The sequence below is a fragment of the Lontra canadensis genome, unplaced genomic scaffold (assembly GCF_010015895.1).
Source record: "Lontra canadensis isolate GAN:19392208 unplaced genomic scaffold, GSC_riverotter_1.0 scaffold57, whole genome shotgun sequence".
Taxonomy (NCBI): domain Eukaryota; kingdom Metazoa; phylum Chordata; class Mammalia; order Carnivora; family Mustelidae; genus Lontra; species Lontra canadensis.
The window spans coordinates 9,984,242-10,005,078 of record NW_022631051.1 but is presented as its reverse complement, the minus strand read 5'-3'; the positions used below and the strand labels follow the sequence as shown (position 1 = coordinate 10,005,078).

The 20,837-nt window shown below is 53.3% G+C and overlaps 1 protein-coding gene across 5 annotated transcripts in view; it reads right to left on the bottom strand.

The window, feature by feature from the left end:
• Positions 1–20,837, bottom strand: part of TXNRD2 (thioredoxin reductase 2) — a 49,681-nt gene extending 28,844 nt beyond the window's left edge. The window contains exons 1-8 of one of the 5 annotated variants that reach the window (XM_032875876.1): positions 20,703–20,837; positions 17,032–17,100; positions 9,322–9,378; positions 8,841–8,982; positions 7,933–8,007; positions 6,137–6,215; positions 5,584–5,646; positions 2,000–2,070 (exon numbers count right to left, since the gene is read on the bottom strand). In XM_032875876.1, coding sequence (XP_032731767.1) covers positions 2,000–2,070; positions 5,584–5,646; positions 6,137–6,215; positions 7,933–8,007; positions 8,841–8,982; positions 9,322–9,378; positions 17,032–17,100; positions 20,703–20,823 — 677 coding nt within the window. In that variant the 5' untranslated portion in view covers positions 20,824–20,837. Of the gene's footprint in view, positions 1–1,999; positions 2,071–5,583; positions 5,647–6,136; positions 6,216–7,932; positions 8,008–8,840; positions 8,983–9,321; positions 9,379–17,031; positions 17,101–18,694; positions 18,717–20,516; positions 20,602–20,702 lie in introns of those variants that run through there. The other 4 variants (XM_032875877.1, XM_032875878.1, XM_032875874.1 and 1 more) reach the window with 4 other exon arrangements.

Below are 20,837 nucleotides of genomic sequence, written 5' to 3'. Positions count from 1 at the left end.
ATTAAGCGTAAAGAAAGATCTAAGGTAGGTTAGGAAAAATAAATAAATAAATAAATAAATAAACCATTTGTACACCACGCAAGTGAAATGACATGACAAGCCAAGAAAATGTGTGGTCAAAACGGCCTGAGATCACAGCCCGAGCCCGCGAAACAGCTGGAAGATAAGGAACAGATAAGAAAAAAGAAAAACTAGATAGAAAGTAGGCCACGGACCAAGCTGACAACACACACACACACACACACACACACTTTCTCTCTCTCACACACACACTCATATACTCAAAGACACACTCAGTTTTAAACGGCTAGTAAATACAGGAAACGACGACTAAAAATAGCAAGGGTAAATAGACTCAAGGTCACATTTAACCCCTTAGCGAGCTAAAGATAAAAGAACAGATAACCCAGACAGTTCAGCATCAAGGAAAAAAGTTATCAGTGTTATAGCATGAAAATTACGAACTTCTGTATGAAATAGTATCACCAAGTAAAAAGAGAAAGCACAGCCTGGGGAGCCAGTGGAATGAGACAGAGGGATCCAAGCCAGCGTGAACTTGACCACCTCATTGGAGGGACCACGCATGCCTTGGGCAGAAACAATTGCTGTTTACCCCTGCCCCTAGAGCAGGAGGAGAGGCTCCTTACTGTTTCCCCGCTCATGAAAAAGCTGATGGCCCAGCCCCATTAGGGGGAAGAGGAGAGCAGGCAGAGGTGTGCCTGGAAATGGGGGACAGCCCACCAGGAGGGAGCACCTGCTAGCAGGACGTGGGAAGCCCTGTACCTGGGTTCTCTGCTTACAGGACACCCCCCCACCGACAGGTATGTAGAACACATAAGAAGCATTATGCCAGCAGATAAGATGCACACCAAAGGTGTTCACTGCAGCATTTCATAACGCCGATAAAAAGAGCCTAGTGAGACACTCGTGAGTGGTGGGAAGATAAACTACAGCACATCCACTCAAGGGAATCAAGCCCTGACCCCAGCCAGAGATGCCTCAGGAAGTGGGAAACATCGAGGAGGAGAGCACACGCATGCCCATTCACACACACTGCCCTACACGTACACTTGTGCCCACACAGCCATCCTCCCTGGCACACTTTTCCACCTGTATTTATTTTGTCAAAGCCAAGTCCCAAGGCAGCGGAGAGCCTGCTGACGACAAAGCCTCTGCTGCCCTCTGGTGGCCATTCCAGTCCCTGAGAGCATGGAGTCCCCCAGCCGCCACTCCCAGGGCCTTTGTGGACCTGGAATCCCCACCCCGCCATGGCCTGCTCTGTGGGGACAGGAAATGCATTTAGTGCATTAATACCTACTCACGGAGTATAAAACTGCTCACACACTGCACGTCTCATTTCCTGGGCTATAGTTTCTGAGAACTTTGGAGACTTTGCTGCTTTTCAGAGAAGCCCAAGTTTCAAGCCAGGGGAAAGGGGATGTTTAATCAAGTCCTGCAGAAAGGCCAACGGATTTCCTAGAGGACCTGGCTTTACTTTCTCCTCCTGGAACATCCTTTTTCTGTGAAGTCTCTGACGGACCCACTGGAAGCCCAGGGCTCCGGGAACCCTGTTTGAAAACCACTGCCCGAGATAGTGGCTGGTCCATTTGGTAATACACGGGTCATCACTTCCAAGACAGGCAACAGCCCCACAAAGGGGCACAAACACCATCCTCCCTGTCTGCAGACAGGAAAGAATGTACTAGGGAGAGAGGACCAATGTGTGGTTCTGAATGGCTCTGATGCTTGGAAACCGTGAACAAAAGAGGATCATCAGGGACACCTGGGTGGCTCAGCCGTTAAGCATCTGCCCAGGGTCCTGTGATCGAGCCCTCCACTGGGCTCCCTGCTCAGCGGGAAGCCTGCTTCTCCCTCTCCCACTCCCCCTGCTTGTGTTACCTCTCTTTCTGTGTCTCTCTCTGTCAAGTAAATAAATAAAATCTTTTTAAAAATTTAAAAAAAAAAAAGGAGCGCCATTAAGGCACACATGGGGTCTTACGTTTTTCCAGGGGATTCCTTCAGCCAGAAGAGGTCATCACTTGTAATTCCATATTCCAGGGCACCTTCGATCTATCCAGGAAAAAAAAAAAAATGGTCAGCATAAGAAGAGCATCACTCAGCCTGTCCCCAGAGACTTTACCCTCAAAGAAAATGACCATTTCATAGACACAACTCAAGCAGAACCACCCCAACCCACCCCTGGGGGTGCTTCCCTGCTCTACACACTGTCCGTCAGGTTGTGGCCTCTAAGGACCGGTTACCTGGGTTTATCTGACTAGGAGCACCATGAACTTTCTGGGCAAAGCACCCAGCACTCCTTGGCTGTTCGAGGTGGCTGGGAGCTGGTGTGGGGCCCGCAGCTTTTTCCTCCCTGCTCTCCAGGGCCTTGCCCTTGATCCAGACGCTGGGCTCAGGGAGGGCAGCAGGGAAACAGAGTGACACAGGGTGTGGAGGGGCAGGCTGGCCCCAAGGGCACTGATGCTCCTGGGCACCCTCGAAGGAGCCCAGGAATCGCATGGACTCCCGATTCTCAGCAGAGCCTGAGGAGGGGCCACTGAGCAGGTGGGGGAGATCCAAGGACCAGAGTCCTCTCCGTGGCCCATGAGAGTAAGAACAGTAAGATGTGCTGGTGGAGAGGAAGCAGAATGCAAACAGTTTATGATTCCGATTGGCAATAAAAATAAAGTCAGGAATTTCTCGGGTTTGTGGAAAGAAAACCAAAAGGTCTAGAAATCAAAGGGACTAAAACCCAAGCAAGCCTTGGCAGGCACCCAGGGAGGAGGTGGTGGGGTAGGCGGTGGGAGAGCGGAGCAGCCACTGAGCTTCCTCCCCCGGGGCCAGACAGCTCCTGCTCTCTCCCCTGCTGGTTTGGGGAGATGCGGCGGCCGGCTGGGCAAGGTCCAGCTGGCTGGGGCCCAGATGACCGCCCAGCTCCTAGGAGCAGACTGTGGCCTTTGGGGCCATTATGCGGAACCAAGGTAGGCCTGGCTGAAGGGTGAGGGGTCGTTAATGGCTGCCCACCTCTGTCTGTTAGCAGCTACCTTGAACAATAGCACTCCACCACCCGACAGAGCCATGTAAGCCAGCCAAGGGCCACCTCTGTGCACAAGCCACCCGTCCCCTCCGGAGGCCGCTCTTGCGGGCCCGACAGCTGGGGGCAGGCATGGTGTTCCTCTGGGGACCAGAGTGTGCCTTTTCCACCACGACCCCTCTGTTCCCCGTTTCCAGAGAAAGCACAGAACCAAAAGGGGAGGCTTGGGATTTGGGCATCTGAGGAGAAATGGAACCAGTGCCTTGTTCTTCCGCCATCTGGAGGCAGAAGTGGCCTCTAGGCCCAGGGAGTCTGTGTGCCTCGTGCACTTCGCTGCAGCCCGTGTGGAGGCTCAGGGCTTGTGCTGTCTGCTTCCCAGGGCCCCTGGGAGACCCACAAGGATATATGGCCTTGGCCAAGCCCCTTCCTGCTTCCCATCCCCCTCTCCATGACCTTGACCATATAGCCCCTTCCTTAGCTCCACCTGCCTTGTGGGAGTGAGGGCAAAGCAGCGCCCTCACAGAAGACAGGGCTGGTAAGGGGGACGAGGGCAAAAAACAGTGGTGCAAGGACCTCCCAGTGTTCACCCTTCCATAAAAACAGCCAGACAACTAGCAACAACAGTCAGATTCAACTTGTGGAGCACTCCAGAAATGAACCAAAAGGCTGCGGCAACACAGGGTATATTTAGTTAAGAAAAATGGCTGAAACTTGGTAAGAACGGTGAGTTTTGTGCTGTTGTGACAGACTGTAGACCCATCCCTCAGCACAGCAGCAACCTTGAGCAAGGGTGAGCAACTTAAAAAACATATTAGGGAGAGCCGAGCAGAGCCGGGCTGGAGCCCTGACAGAGCTCCTTCCCAGGAAACAGTCATCGGTCGACCTGGCTGGGCTTCCCCAGGAGACCCCAACCCAAAAGGCTGGTCTTCAACCTCACGTGACCTTGCCCATGGCCAGAAGCCTCTCTCCGAGCAGGATCTGTCCCGTGACAGATGTCACAGCTGCCCAAGACAATGGATGACAGCAGAAACAAGCAACGCACCATCCCAGAGCTTAAAAGGAAAAACCAAGGAGTGAGCTGTCCACGGGGGCTTTGAAAAGCTCCTGCACACTCCTGGGGACCTAGAAGGCTGGGTGTAGGCCCTGGGCTACACACACACCTGGGAAAGGCCTGAGACAACCTGAGCTCTCACTTTTGGCTGGCCTCAGGGCCTCGCACAGGCAGGAAGTGAGAGCTAAGGCAGAGTTTCTGGCGCCTGGCTGATGGCCCAAAGCTTGCCCTCAAATGCCTACAGAATCCCTCAGCAAAGACTGGGCCATTTCTCCTGGCGTTTCAGGAAATCTCTATCTAGTTACTCACTGAGCACTAAGCCAACGAGCAGAGACCTCGGTGGCATCCCTTGACAAAGAACAGACTTTAAAAAATCGCTTCAGACATACAATAGCAATAAACAAAACCCTATAGTGGAGAAAGATTCAGATTTCCAGAATTCATGTGTTACTTTATTTGAACTACTCATTGCTCGAAAACAACAACAAAATTGTGAAATGCAAAGAACCAGGAAAGCATGACCTTCACACGTTATTGGGGGGAAAGGGGGTACGAGAAATGGTGCAGCCACTTTGGAAAACAGATGGCCGGCTCTTCAAAAGGTTAAAAACTATGTTACCGTATGACCCATCAATTCTGTTCCTAGGTCTAGAGCCAAGAGAAGTGCAAACTTCAGTCCACGGAAAAACTTGTTCACAGCAGCGTTATTCACAACAGCTCAAAGTGCTAACAACTTGGATGTCCATCAACGGACAAGTGGACAAACAAAATTATGGTCCAGCCACACAATGGCTCGTTATTCAGGCATAGAAAGGAATGAAGATCTGACCCAGGCTACCACGTGGATGAACCTTCTGCTGAGTGCAGAAAGCCAGGCACAAAGGCCACATGTTGTCTGATTTCATTTATGTGAAGTGCCCAGAATGGGCAAATCCACACAGAGACGGAAACCAGACTAGTGGTTGCCAGGGGCTGGGGAGCCACGAACATCAGTGACCACTCACGGGACAGGATTTCATCAGGGGCATGAAAATGTTCTGGAATGAGGTAGTGGCGACTGACGGTTGCACAACTCTGTGAATTAACCAAAAGCCCCTGAATCGTACCCTTTCAAAGGGTGCATTTTATGGTAGGAGAATCTTATGTCATGATGTGGAGTGGGGGCAGGAAGGAGAGGCTTGAGTCCTGGATGTTCCAACACCCTGACGCTGAGGAGAAAAGGAAGAATCAGCAAAGAGAGACAAAGGAGACTAGAAGCAGGGGTGTCCCAGAGCCATGTGAAGAGTGGGGGGCTGTGGGGGTCCCTGCCGGCCTGCGTCCATAGAACGGAGTTGAGAGAGCATGAGAAGGTGACCAGAGTGAATATAGAAAAAAATTTATTATTATTATTTTTTTTTAAGAAAAGAAAGAGAGGGGGGTGCCACTGGTGTGGGAAGCATGAGCCGGGAGACCGTGAACGTGCCCAGGGTGCGAGGGAAGGCTGTGTGCTGGGGACACTCACGTGGGTCGGGTACCTCGGCCGCCCTCCGGTAGCAATGACGATATGCTCAGCCGAAAGCAGAGTCTGAGAATAAACGGAGGAAGCTGTGGTCAGGCAGGTCTGCAGAAGCTGCTGGCAAAGATGCATGCTTTCTAATGACAGCCCCTGCCTTGCAGTATGCACCCTGGGGCCAGCAGCTCAGGGGTCCCTCGGAGCTGGGAGCCTGTCCAGCGTCCTCGAGCCAGGAGGGAGCCCAGCAGGAGGGGGCAGAGAGACATTCTAACTCCAAGCACCCTGCAGCCTACATGGCACCCTGCAGGTATCTTATTGCCTCCAACCCCTGCAAAACTCCACGAGGGTCTGATCACCCTGGCGCAGCGGGCAGCTGGGCACTGTGTGACTCTTGGTGACGCGTCTCACCGTCCATAAAGCATCATAACCAGCCTCAGAGGGATCTGTGGTCAATTCCCACAGTGCTCATTACTGAGGACAGCACTGAGGTCGAACAGTGCTGGAGTGCTTGGAAGGGTCAGCACCACCCGAGCGGAGCCACTCGGGAGAGAGGGGCCCTCACCTCTTTCCCGCCTTTAGAGACACCGCAAACCGTGTGCGCGTCGACAAAGCTGGCCTTAATGTTAAAGTACATGACTTTTCTGCAAAAAAAAAAAAAAAAAAAAAAAGACTGTTAAATATTTCCTCTGCAAATTAGGCATCACCGATGGGACCAGAGAGGGAGCAGATGGCTAAAAGGCGAGCTCGGGGCCCACAGCCCCCTATCCCCGGCCCAGGCCAGGCAAGGGTTGAGTGGAGAACAGCACTGGGAAGTGTGCGGGGGGGAAGAGGGCCATGGATCCTTGGAACTGCCAGGACAGAAGCCAGCTCGGGATGGCCCCAAGAGCCCAAGTACAGGCCCGGCGTGTGATGAGAGACGTGGCTGGGCCTCCCCGGAGTCCAGTCTTGTCACCTGGACACATTCTAGCAGGGAGCAGAGGCCCTCCCTCCCAGTGACCCCCGCCACCCAAATGACCAACTTCCGGCAGACAAGGGATGGTGCCCACCAGATAGGCATCACCCCCTGCCTTTAGGGGATAGTAAGGCTGGAAAACAGGCATGATGAGGACAGAATGCTAGTCAGGTACATGGTGTGCAGAAATGATCCACACCTCCTAATAATGAAGGCCATTCCGTATGGTGGGTTCTTGGCGCCTTTGGTAAGGCTTCACCACCTCGACTGTACGTCCTCCCCACAGTCGTGCCCTGTGACTCCGTTTGCCGCCTGGGCTGTAAGAACCAAGCCCTCACTCACCCCCATGGCCCAGTAACAGCCAGAGGACACAGATGTAAATTCCACACTGGCTTCCTTCTGTGGGCACCTCAGAAAGTGGGCTTGGGCCTGCCTGGCACTTGCCTGGGAGCTGCCTGGGGCCAGCAGGAAGCATGGCAGAACCCTGTGCTTCCAACAAACTGCCCTGGGGAATACTGAGCCCCACACAGAGGAAAAGTGATAGGATGCAGCTTAGCTCCCTGAGGTGGCGGGGGATGGCCGGGATGGGCAGGTGGGCCACTTCCCCCGCTCAGCTGTCCTGGGCTTCATGGGCACAAAATGGCTGCCTACTGCATAGCCTCAGGAAGACTCCTTGGAATCTTGGAGGTCCTTGGAGCCCAGCACATAGTGCTCAGATGAAAGCCACCAGACCTCAGAGGTCACACTGTCCCCTCCATGACCTGTACAAGCAAAGGGCAGAGCTATAGGGCTGGGAGCCAAGCCTGGCCAGAGCTGAGTGCAGCAGCTCCTTGGGGAGGGCGCTTTGGTGGAAGGAACCATTGGCATCGGGGCTGGGGGAGCCCAGAGGGTTGATGGGACCCAGCCATTTCAGGCCAGAATGATCACATTGGACGTGGTGAGGTGTGGGGTTCAGAGTGTGCTGGCTGGGTATCCTCTTTGCAACAGCAACGTGGGGCTCACTGGGCTCTTTCCACATCACTGTGGTTGATCCTGCCAGAAGAAAGGCCACCCGCCTCAAGGGAGGCATCGGCCACCAGGATGGCCCTCTCCGCGCCCCCACTCTCCAGCCTCTGGACTCCGCAGCGCCAGCCCCAAGCATGCCTCCTCCCTGGTGTAGATCCAGGCTCCGGCTGTCCCGCCAACACGCCCCTCACCCCCCTCACTACTCCAGGCTCTGCTGGTGCCAGCTTATAGGCCAGCCTTTCATTCCCAGGGCCCTGGCCCCATCCACCCTGTATGCATACATCCCACCCCACAGGCAGGGACTTCTTGTCTTGTCACTGCCGGGCCTCTGGTGAGAGAGTGCCCACAAAGGGAGGAAAGGTCCCCAGAGAGGGTGGGAGGGCTGGCCAAGGCCTCAGTACCTATCCTGCAGCTGGACCCGGTGCCCCCAGTTCAGGGACTTGACATGGTTCTGCACGGCCTCGGCCATTGTCGTCCTAGGAACACACAGGACAGGTCAGAAACCGCCACAGGAGCACGAACTGCTGAGTCCCACAACACATGAGGAGATGCAAACAGCGAGTTAGCAGAAATCCCGAGAAACAAGCTGATTCTAAAGGTGGAGAAACGTTGGGCACCTGGGTGGCTCAGCTGGATACTGGAGAAGCGACTGCCTTCGGCCCAGGTTATGATCCTGGAGTCCTGGGATCGAGTCCCGCATCAGGCTCCCTGCTCATCGGGGAGTCTGCTTCTCCCTCTGACCTTTCCCCTCTCATGCTTTCTCTCTAATAAATAAAATCTTCAAACAAAAAAATAAAAATAAAGGTGGAAAAACGTGACATCTATGCCCACAGCCACTGTCTCTGTCCTGGGTCTGGGGCTGTGGGCCTTGGGCCTCAAGGAAAACGGGGGCTTTGGGCCTCGTTTGGGCCCCTCCATCAGGACACATCAGTGGCCCTGAGTCTCAGTCATCTGAGCACACTGAGGGGCCTGTGTGCAGCTTGGAGCAGACCCAGTGCCACCTGCAGAAGCTCCATCAGTTTCTCGCTGCGCACTAGTGGCCCCTGGGCCTGGACCGTCCTTTGTGAGGGTGTCCTATGTGCCACCGGACCTTTACCAGCATCCCAGGAGACACAGCAGCCCCCGATCAGCAGTGATAGCCAAAGTATCTCCAAACTTTTCGAAATGTGGGGAAGGGGGTCGCCCCTGGGTGAGTGTTCCTGTCTGGTAGCTGACTCCTGTGAGGGTTAAGGGGGCAGCAAACCTCCTCTCCCCCCTCCTCCCCCACCCCAGGAGCACAGAAGTGAGGGGAGTGGGCAGGGCTCCTCACCAGTCATGCGGGACCGGCTGGAGGGCCCAGCCGTAGTGGGGGGCATCTCGGACCATGCCCCCTAGCAGCGCCGCCTGGTGCATCAGCTTCTTAGGGATGCAGCCAACATTCACGCACGTGCCACCGAGGCCCCACCTGGTACCTGGCAGGTGGGGAAGACCCTGCTTAGATTCACTTTCGGGGTACGGAAGGCTCTCCTGTTCCTCTCCACCCGGGTAAGAGTCCTTTCAGCTATTGTAACTCAAGCGCGCTCCGGGTGAACCCTGCCCTGGGAATTTAGTCTCCATGACTGTAGTCAGAGTGGTCTTTAAATCAGAAGACTTTAAAGTAAGGGCAGCTGACTTGCCAAGGAGGACACTGGCCAGAGATCCCGGGCAATGGTGGTGAAGCGTTCCGGGTTCAGCTGCTGCCCCCATAGGTGAACCAGGACCCCATCCTCCTGCTCCCCCAGGACAGACGGCTCCCTTCTGGGGCTACCTACCTCGGGGGGAAGGCTCCACGTAGTCTACCACGGCCACCTTCTTTCCCAGCTGAGCAGCTGGAATGACAAGAGAAGCGGGAGGGTGGGAAGCTGTTTTGGGGCTGGGGCTGAGGACCAGACGAAGGCAAGGAAGGAAACTCCCACCAGCTCTGCGCCCGGTCTCCCCACCTGTGTGCTGCCACATGGCTGTGCTGCCCACGGTGGGACCCCGTGGGGCTCTTCTTGACTGCAGCCTTCATCCCACCCACCACAGTGCCAGGACCTAGTGGGACGCCCTCCCTCCTTCATAAGCCCACTGCCGCAGCCCTGGGCCCAGCCCTCCCTTGCCTCCTGCCACAGCCGGCTCCAGCCCAGACATTCTGCAGGAGCCCAGTGCCCACCTGGCGCACACTAGCAGGCATCACAGGGTACCCACGCCCCGAGAGAGGCCCCAGACTCAGAGTTTCCCCTGGCTCTCTCCCCAAGCCCTCCCAGTGGACTCGCTCACCTCCTCTGGTCCCCACCGGACATCGGTGGGGCTCCTACTCAAGATCTACTCTTGTGGGCATTTGCTGCCTCATTCTCAGGGTGAGGAATCGAAAGTTCCGAAGTCAAATGTCACGTACAGAGTCAGCCAACTTCCAAAGGGGGAGGGAGATCTGGGTTCCAAACTGCACCTCCTGCCTGGAGTCTCCTGGTCTCCCCCACTGGCTGCCACCAGGTTCCTCCCAGGGCCCCGAGTCCCAGGTGCTAACCCTGTCACCATTTATCCTGGGTTAATCGCGGGGCTTCCCCTTGGCTTGCCTGGGGAGGTGTACTGTGAACCTGGGCTCTGGACTTGACCGCCCCCGCGGGCATGCCTGACTTAAACTTCATGACCCATGGATGTTGGACAAACTACAGAACGCTCTTGATCCATGGTCATCGACCAAGAGCAGAACAAAGTTTTAGAAGCCTTCACATAAAAACCCATTTCACTTGACTGGCCAATAATGGGATTGCAGTGATTGCTTTAAAAACTCCAGCCAAGGGGGTAGCTGGGTGGCTCAGTCGGTTAGGCATCTGCCTTCGGCTCAGGTCATGATCCCAGGGTCCTGGGATCGAGCCCTCCATCTGGCTCCCTGCTCGGCGGGAAGCCTGCTTCTCCCTCTCCCTCTGCCTGCCACTCTGCGTACTTGTGTTCTCTACCTCTCCATCAGATAAATAAATAAAATCTCAAAGAAAAAATCCAGCCAAGGGGACTCTTCACACATGCCAAGGTCTGTCTTCCACAGCTGACCACAATGGAGCAACAGGGACTAGATTTATCCTTGCATCTGAGACAACCAAAGATCCAGAAGAAATACATAAAATAATGCTTTCAAGAGACCGAACATCAGAAGACCAAGGAGAGTGATTCTTGCAAGACGGGAAACAAATACGGTGATGCAACATCGGGAGGAGGCCCAGGCAGAGTCCACTAGACTCCCTGGCTGAGGAGAGGGCTGGGAGACTGGGGAGACTGAGGCAGCCAGAGCTCCAGGCACGGAGGACCAGAGAAGAGAGAGCTGTCCAGAACCCCAGATAGCTGATCGGTACATATGCGTGAGGGAACTACGATGGCCCGGAAAGAACCATTCAGAAAGACTAGAGGATAAAGTACTCACACAGGGCAGGAAGTAGTGCCTGTTCCCAGAAGCCAGACTGGAGAAAACACATAATTCCTTGAGAGCGGGGTAAGTACTAAGGTCAGACCCTAGTCACTGAGAATGACTGGGTCCAGCTCCAGACCCACTGAACATACCTTTTTTTTTTTTTTTAAGATTTTATTTATTTTTTTGACAGAGAGATCACAAGTAGGCAGAGAGGCAGGCAAAGAGGAAGGGAAGCCAACTCCCTGCCGAGCAGAGAGCCTGATGCGGGATTCGATCCCAGGACCCCGAGATCATGACCTGAGCCGAAGGCAGAGGCTTAACCCACTGAGCCACCCAGGCGCCCCCCCACTGAACATATCTTAAGTGGAAGATGTAAAAGAATCAAACTCTCTTCCCTGCATCCCAGAACATGCTCGAAAATGTATCTAGGAATCTAAAAATATCCAGAAGCCAGGAAGAGAAAGTCCAAAGTATCTAAAATTCAATAAAAAATGACCAGGCATGCAGAGGAGTGGGAAAAGATAAGACCCAAGAGAGAAATAATCAGTCAACAGAAACTGGCCAACAACTGACACAGATTTAGCAGAAAAAAAGTAAAACAAGGATTGTCACTGTATCCCACATGCTCGAAAAGTTCAGGAGCACCATGGAAGATACAAGAAAGGACCCAAGTCAAATCTGTAGAGATGAAATTACAATACAAGAGATGAAAAAACATATCACATAGGATTAATGGTAGATGAGACCTCACAGAATCTTTTCTTAGTGAATTTGGAAACATGGGAATAGAAACTCTTCAAAATGAAGAGAATGTCCAAGAGCTGAGGGGAAACTTTGAGTAGCCTACATATGTGTGATTGAAGTCTCCAAACGCGAAGGAGAAGAGGAAGGACAGGAAAATTCCCTTAAGAAATAATGGTTGAAAATTCTCACAACTTGATGAGAACAATCAATCCACAGACCCAGAAAACTCAGTCAACTCTAGCAGAAAAATAATTAAGAATTACACCAAGGTTGCACCCTCTTTAAATCACTCAAAACCGGCGCCTGGGTGGCTCAGTGGGTTAAGCCTCTGCCTTCAGCTAGGGTCATGATCCCAGGGTCCTGGGTTCAAGCACGGCATCGGGCTCTCTGCTCAGCGGGGAGCCTGCTTCCCCCCCCTCTCTCTGCCTACTTGTGATCTCTCTCTCTGTCAAATAAATACATAAAGTATTTTTTAAAAATCACTCAAAGCCAATGAAAAGAGAAAATCCTGGAAACCACCTGAGACAAAGAGACACATGACAAAGGAACAGAGATAAAAAGGGCAGCAGATGACACCAGAAACAATGTAGTGAGAAGCCAGGAAGCCAGGACAGCAACATCTCTAAAGTACTAAAAGAAACCAAGAAAAACTGTCTACCTTGAATTCTCCACCTAGAGAAAATATGTATTTTTTAAAGATTTTATTTATTTATTTGAGAGAGAGAGAGACCATGCTTGAGCAGGGGGAGGGACAGAGGGAGAGAGAGAATCCCAAGCAGAGGCCATACTCAGTGCACAGCCCCACGAAGTGCCCTGAGATCACGACCCTGAGATCATGACCTGAGCTGAAATCAAGAGTCGGATGCTTAACCGACTGAGCCATCCAGGCGCTGCCCACACACCTGCCTCACCAAGAAAATACCTTTAAAAACTAAAGGCAGGGGCACCTGGATGGCTCAGTGGGTTAAAGCCTCTGCCTTCAGCTCAGGTCATGATCTTGGAAGCTTGGGATCGAGCCCCGCATGGGGCTCTCTGCTCAGCGGGGAGCCTGCTTCCCCACCCCCCTCTCTGCCTGCCTCTACTTACTTGTGATCTTTGTCTGTCAAATAAATCAATAAAATCTTTAAAAATAAATAAATAAAGGCAAGATAAAGATGTCCTCAGACATACAAAAGCTGAAAGAACCCATTATTCTTAGAGCCATCATACAAGAAATGTTCATGGACATCCTCAGGGTAGAAGAAAAATCATGCGAGACAGCAACTCAGATCTATACAAAGGAAAGGGCACCAGAAATAGTGACTTCTCATTAGTTTAATCTTGCTGGAAGGTAACTGTTTAGACAAAATGTAACAATAGGTTACGGACCTCATAAAATGTCAAAGTAAAATGTATGGCCACATGGGATAAAGGCTGGGAAGGGAGATGTGCAAACACGCTACCATCGCAAGGTTCTCGTACTATATGTGCATTGGACCATATCACTTGCAGGTAGACCGTGAAGAGTTCAAGATGTCTTCAGCAAACCCCCCAGGCAACTACCTAGCACCGTATTTGTTACGTGAACCCGAGATGGACTAGAGGCCCAAGTGTCAGGGCTGAAACTGGAAAAGTCTTAGGAGGAGACACAGACATACATCTTTGTGAGTTTGTATTAGACAACTGCTTCTCAGATACCAAAAACATGGCAAAAAGACAATAGATAAACTGGACTTTCATCAAAATCAAAAACACTTGTGCTGCAAAGAACACCATCAAGGAAGTAAAAAGATAATCGAAGGAATGGAAGAAAGTATTTGCAAATCACATGTCTGAGAAGGGTCTAGTATCCAGACTATGTTTATGTAAGAATATGGAACATATGTATATGAGCTCATGGAGCAGTCATGAAAATGCAAATAACCCAATTTCAAAATGGGCAAAGCTGGGGCACCTGGCTGGCTCCAGTGGGGGAGCGTGAGATAGGGGCCAATTCGAATCCTCCGACAGTGCTGGTGGGAATATAAAATTTCCAAAAGTAAAAACAACCAAATGTCCATCAATGGCCAAGTGGATAATAAAATGTGATATGTCCATGCAATGGAATGATACATAGCCATTAAAAAAAAAAAAGTGCCAGCATACACTCTGTTGTGGACGAACACTAAAAACAGCACGCTAAGACCACATATTTGTATGAAATGTCCAGAATAGGCAAATCCATAGAAAAATAAATCAGATTAGTAGTTGCCTGGGGCTGAGGGGTAGAGGGGCTGAGGAGTGGCTGCTACGGGGTACAGAGTAGTTTTGGGGAGTGATAAGAATTTCTACAACTGATATGATGGTTTTACTCTGTGAATATACTAAAAATGACTGAATTATGCACGTTACATGAATGGATAGTATGGTATGTGACTTAATCTCAAAAAACGCTATTAGAGGGGCACCTGGGTGGCTCAGTTGCTAGGCGTCTGCCTTCGGCTCAGGTCATGATTCCAGGATCCCAGGATCGAGCACCGCATTGGGCTCCCTGCTCGGCAGGGAGCCTGCTTCTCCCTCTCCCACTCCCCCTGCTTGTGCTCCCTCTCTCACTGTGTCTCTCTGTCCAATAAATAAATAAAATCTTTTTTTTAAAAAAAAAAAGCTATTTGGAAACATATGAAACACTTAGGGACAAATCTGACAAAAGCTTTAAGTTGAAAACTACAAAAGGTTGTGGAAATAAATGAAAAAAATACCTAAAGAAGAAATATACTACACAACCTAGCAGCTCTACTTTTAGGCATTTATCCAAGAGAACTGAAAACACCCATCCACACAAACACACAACCACAAATGTTCATAGCAGCACCGTTCACAGTAGCCCCAAAGTGCCAACAACCCAAACGTCCTCCTGCCAGTGTACGTGAACAGACAAAACATGGTGTATTTTAACGACAGAATGCTGATCAGTGACAGAAGGGAATGAGCCCCGGACACACACAGCATCACCGATGAATCTCAAAAAGTTAGGCTGCGTGAAAAAAGCCAGAGAAGAATACATATGACACAGTTTCATTTATGCAAAATTTTAGAAAATGCAAACTAATCTGCAGTGAGAGAAAGCAGATTATTGGCTGTCTGGGGATGCAGCAGGGACTGGGGAGCAGGAAGGGGCTCCCAAGGTTTGAGGAAACTTTGGGGTTTGTTAGGAGCTGAGTTATGTCCCCTCCAAATTCTTCCCCAGAACCTCAGAATGTGACCCTATTTGCAGACAGGGTCTTGATAGAGGTGATTAAATTAGAATGTGACCATATAGGCGGGCCCTATTCCAATCTGACGGAGGGAGCATAAAGAGAGATCGGGGCATAGACATGCAGATGAAAGATCATGTGAGGATCCTGGAAATGATGGCCATCTGCAAGTCAAGGATGGAGGGCTCAGAAGAAACAATCCTGCCGGCACTTTCATCTCAGACTTCCAGCCTCCAGAGCTGCCCCAGCAAGTGAATATGGGGGTGATGTTTACATTTGCCAGTGTGACTGTGGTGCTTGGTTCCACAGGTGTGTGCCGATGTCAAAGCGTATAGCAAGTCGTCCGCTTTAAACATGTCTGGTTTGTTTTACGTCAATTATAGCTCAATAATGCTGTAGAAAAGGGCAATAATCCACAAGGAGAATGCCACTGTTCCAAAGGGCAAAGACAGGCCTGGGAACCATGGCAGGTGAATGGAGATGGGCCTCTGCAGATAAGACACTGGTGTGGACACAACATCCAGGGCTTTCTTCTGCTGTAAGGGACATCGCTGGGACAACTGGCTGTCTATACACTGTTTCTTGCGGTGGCTCTGTGGTCCAGTGGGATGAGGACTCGTGTCCCTCTGTGGGCTCCCATACCAGCTGGGAGACTTCCCAGGTTCCTCTCCTCTGCCACAGGCCAGCACTCTCCTTTGCCCCTTGGAGAAGAGTAGTGCACAGCAAATTTCCTTTATGCCGACTGGCCATGATTCTAAAAACCCAGGATCTGGGGTGCCCGGGTGGCTCAGTTAAGCATTGCCTTCAGCTCAGGTCATGATCGTAGGGTCCTGGGATCGAGCCCCACGTAGGGCTCCCAACTCAGAGGAAATCCTGCTTCTCCCTCTCCCACTCCCTCTGCTTGTGTTCCCTCTCTCGCTGTGTCTCTCTGTGTCAAATAAATAAATAAAATCTTTAACAAAAATAAATAAATGGGGTGCCTGGGTGGCTCAGTGGGTTAAGCCTCTGCCTTCGGCTCAGGTCATGATCTCAGGGTCCTGGGATCAAGCCCCGCATCGGGCTCTCCGCTCGGCGGGGAGCCTGCTTCCCCCCCCACCCTCCGCCTGCCTCTCTGCCTACTTGTGATCTGTTTGTCAAATTAATAAATAAAATCTTTTAAAAAGAAAGGAAGGAGAAAAAGAAAGAAGGGAAATGTCAGAAGGCTGTCCTTTCATGGTCAGGGTACCTGCTCAACTCCCTCTTGTTGCAGCCCTGTTTCTCCCCTGGCTTCCCCCCTCCCTTACCCACATCTGTCTCCTTATCATTTAGACAAGCAGGCAGAAAGCCAGGCGCTCCTCCAGCAGAGTGCAGAGCCCCACAGTGAAATGCTGGTCTGTTCCCCACCCAGATTAGTGGCAAACTGCAACATACGGTCTCTGGACGCCTCTGGGGCCAGCCCTTTCATTCAACCCATCTTCACTGAGCACCCCAGGGTGCCCAGGCCCATCTGAGTGCCCAGTTGAGGAGAGAGAGTAAGACACAAACAGCAGGACAAACCGGGATCTCTGTGGGACATGCCGGGGGCCAAGAATGAGGACAGTGGAGCTGGGGACGGGGACCAGATGGTGAGGCTGTCATTCTAAGTAGGGCCGTCTCAGCAGCAAAGGCTGAAGGAAGGTGAGTGGAACCCTGGAGCTAACCAGGCAGGCAAAGAGAAGAAGACCAGGCCAGGCAGACAGCCAGGGCATGGAGCAAGGCCAGAAAGACCTTCGGGAAGCATCTGCAAAACATTGAGGTGCCGAGGGACTGGAGCGGCACAAGGGAGCAAGGTGTGGGCGGTGGGAGACATGTCAGATGGGTGGGGACAGATCCCACATGGCCCGGGACTGGAGCCCAGGAGAGCTGGCTAAGACCTGGGCTACCCTCCTGCCTACTGGGTACTGCACAGACTGTGGAATGGCAGGGAGGAGGGACTGACAAGGCTCCTGGGGTGACTCTGGCAGGATGTAGGACCCCAGCTACAGAGATAATGCCCTCTACAAAGCCAATCAGGGTGCATCTCCACCCAGCTTCGAGAACAATGCAGCCCTCTTGGGGGGTGGGGGTCCTGAAAACTTGGAGGCCCTGCCACACCGGCAAGATGCAGGGCACAGGACACATACCTTCCTTGGCACAGGCCAGGCCGCCAGATCCCCCGCCAATCACCAGGAGATCATAGTTCTGCCGGCCTGCTGAGGAAAGGGGGAGAGGTGAGAGGAAGGGCCAGGACAAGTCTGGGGCACAGATCCCACAAGGTGCCGCATGATTTCCAAAGGGTAAGCAGCTCTGCCCGGTTAAATGTGGTATGGGATCCGTGTTATTGGAGCAAAGCCCGCAGCCCATGGCGGTCTGGGGTGACAGTGCATCCCACATCCGGGCAGAAGGCAACCTCGGTATCCATCACCGGCGCGAATCCTGAAACTAAGCAACGGCAGGTGAGGATGGCCCAGGGAGCACCACCACCTTTGCAGCAACAATCAGGCCAAGAAGAAGGTAATTTAAGTGGCAGAATGGCTCTGAACTCAAAATTTGCTGAATATTCTAAGCCAGACATGAGTTAAAACACTTTCCTTGAGTCTGTCTTTCAGTTCCAACAGTCACCTTTTGTTCTACATGAGGAAAAATGAAAAGCAGTCCCTGCATTGGGCAGCACACCCTGGCCTCTCAGAGTGCCTGGCGCACTGTGAGCCCTGGGATAGAAGGGACTCTGAAATGCCTTTTGGGGTCCCCACGATGTCACCTCGGAGGCAATGCACTCCCACACCCAGCACAAAGGCTGGCTCACATCTTTGCTGCCCTGCAGAAGACATTTGCTGTCTTTCTTCAGCAAACCGCTGGCAGGGAAGGCAGGCAAGGGACAGCCAGAAAGGAGGAGGGGGTGAGGAAGGGAGTGGGGGGGGGCAGGTAGGAGAGGAGCAGGTGTGTCCTTAGGTGTGGCCTGTCAGTCAGAGCCCACGCCTGAGATAACCAGCACCAAGCACCGGTTCCAGGCCAGAGATAACCAGCACCAAGCACCGGTTCACTCCCGGTAGGGAAAGGAAGAAATCATAGAAAATCATCAGTATGTGGGGAGGGAGACAATGGTGCCAACTGCTGCATTGTGTCTAGAGCTGACCATTGCTCCTGGGCCAAGCACCCAGGTCCTGGGATCAAATCAGGCTCTGCCACCCAAGGCCAGAGCAACTGGACTAGGGCCTCAGGAATGAAAAGACTGTATCTTCCTTTGGGGCCATCTTGACCTTCCTGGTGGGCAAGGCTGTAGAGAATATTCCTGAGGTCCTGCGTTCCCCAGGGACCTTGGCTTTGTAGGTCCCTGCACTCACAGACAGGTCCAGGACTTGAGCTCCTGCAAGGACATAGGAGCTCCAGCCTAGAAGCAGCCCTGGCTTGCAGCTGACGAAGCTAGGGGAGCTGGCCAAAGGAGCTGTGTCCCGATGCTCAGCTGGTGGCCTGCTGCCACCAGGCCCACCCCCGGCTTTGTACCCACCCCATCTGAGGGCACCTGAAATGTGTACACAGGCAAACATGGGACCAAATGGAGCCACAGCTTGGTTCAAACAGCCAGTCCGAAGGAGAATCAATTCCAGATTCAACCCAGGGGGGTCTGAAGAGGACTTAATTTTTGTCAGTTATTCTGGTGGCTTTGATATGAGCCCAAAGAACCGAAGACAGACTGCCGATTGGAGAGAAGCAGCTGCAGGTTCCCCCAGGGAGCGCTCACTTCTGGCTGCTCCGGGCTGGGGGAGGTGGGGGAAGCGAAGCTTTTGCCCAGGACAATACCCCTACCTTCCATTGCAGGTGCTGATGCTGGTCCTTCCTGCTGACAGAGCAGGTCCTGGCTAGCTCCAACTGTCCCCAGCTCCACACTGTCCCCTCTGCCTACTATCAGGCAGAGGGCAGAGCAAGCCACCGAGCTTATCTTCATGGGTTTGCCCTCCCCAACTGCTGCCCATACCCTGGAGCTCTGCCAGTCGGATAAACACTTGGACGAGGACTCTACCTTAAGGACAGGGAAGGCGGATGAGGCAGGTGCTGTTCTGAGGGGGCTATCTGGGGACATACCACTCCAGTGCCTGGGGCAGCCTTCCAGCCTCACCTTCCCCATTGCACATTCCGGGCTCAGTCCCAGAAAGGCCTGTCTTCTTTTCGCTCTGAGCCCATCGTCCTTGACTTTTCTGCTCCCTGCAAGCATGGCAAGGCCAAGTGAATGGTGCAATACTCTGGGAACGCCAGCAGAGGCTTTGCTGTGTGTCCACAGGCATGCTGACCACCTCGGGGAGCCACCTTGGGAGTCCTCCTGTGCTGTCCTCCCCACCGCGCATTCTTTCCTGGTAGCAGGTGTTAGGGGACAGATGACACCAGTGATAGTGTCATTCTGGTTCCTGTTCTGGAGTGGCATGGGCCACACCCCCAAGCCTGGGATGGCGCATGTGCCTCCCTACTCTCAGATGGAAAGCTGGGCTCAGAAACGGACCTTGTGTATGCTTGTTGGGGGTTGGCACTGTGCCCAGGCCCTGTCCGCCCCTCACCACTGCAGCTAAGTAAGCGCTAGCCTTGGGGCTTCCTTCCCCTTGCTGCCTAAGGACCATGGGTAAAGAATCTCTGGGGCTGGCCAGCTGGCAACAAAAAAGCTCGACCCCATGGCCATCCCCCTCTGCCACAAGGTCACGGTTACCGTGGACTGAAAGGCCTTGGACTTGGAAGGGCAGCAGCAGCATCTATTACTTGCATCCAAGGTGAGGGCCTTACCGCAGAGCTGCTATCCTGACCCACGCACCAAGGATGCTTTCAAAGACTGGGGGCCTTGGCCAAGGTCTCAAGGGCCAGCAAAGCCATCCTAAGGGCAACACTATCTCCCCTTTTCCTAGGACTCCACAGACCCAAAGCTCCCCAAGGCCACAGCAGCATACAGCTTTGCCTTCCCATATCCACTGTCAGCACCATTCCACAGCTGGCCAAGCGCCTGCCACTTTCCCTGTCACAGCCACCATCTCGGTGAAGGCGGCCTCATTCCTTCTTTGCTCAGGCCCCTCAACACTCGTGCCCCATGGGCAGTCATCCAGGGGCAAGGTCTGGGGTCCAGTCACCAAGCAGGCATGTGGTGGGGAGCACATCACTACATGTGGGGTTGGCCAATTCACCATGGCAAGTGGTGGCCCTGTGACTGGCACTGGGGATCCCGTCTGCTGGGCTAGGCAGGTGACCCGGCATCCGGTCAGTCCCTGCTCTGGAGCCTGGCACCGCCCCCTGAGCCTGGTGCTCTGATAAATGATCCTGGTTTGATTGGTGATCCTTGGTGGCTCCAGGAGGACAAGCCAGGTACTGTCCCCTACCCCAGGGCACCCGCAAAGCTCTGCAGACAGCCAGTGGTTGCTGCCCATCAGTTTGCAAGCGGCCCTGTCCCCTCGAAGACTCCATGCAGTGCATGGACTGAGCATCTGCTGTGTGTGGCCACTAGGGTCTCCGGAAAGGAGGCGGCCAGGTCTGACTAGTGGGGTCTGCGGGTGATGGCCTCTGGTTACCTCAGGAGGGGCGCCGCCCCCACCATCATCAGGACTATAGTTAATATTGGGCTGGGGGGTGGGGAAGCGAGCACAGATCATTTTACCCAGCAGAACCTCCGGCTGGGTCCCCCCACTGTTTCCCCAGCTGGAAAGGGGGTTGGGGTGGGTGGAAGCCGGCAGACTGCTGTCCCAGCTAACTGGGGCTCGCGGGGACACCCCCACGTGGACAACCTCTAGCGGGTACCCCCTGCCCAGTCCGCGCAGAGAGCCCCCTCCCCGCCCCGCCCTACCTGCTGCCCTCCGTGCCGCGCCCCTCACCCCGCCCGCCGCCGCCGCCGCCGCCGCAGCAGCCCCAATCCGCCACCGGAAGCGCCCGCCGGCTCCCCGCAGCGCAGCCGCCATCGCAGCCATCGCCGCGCGGGGCC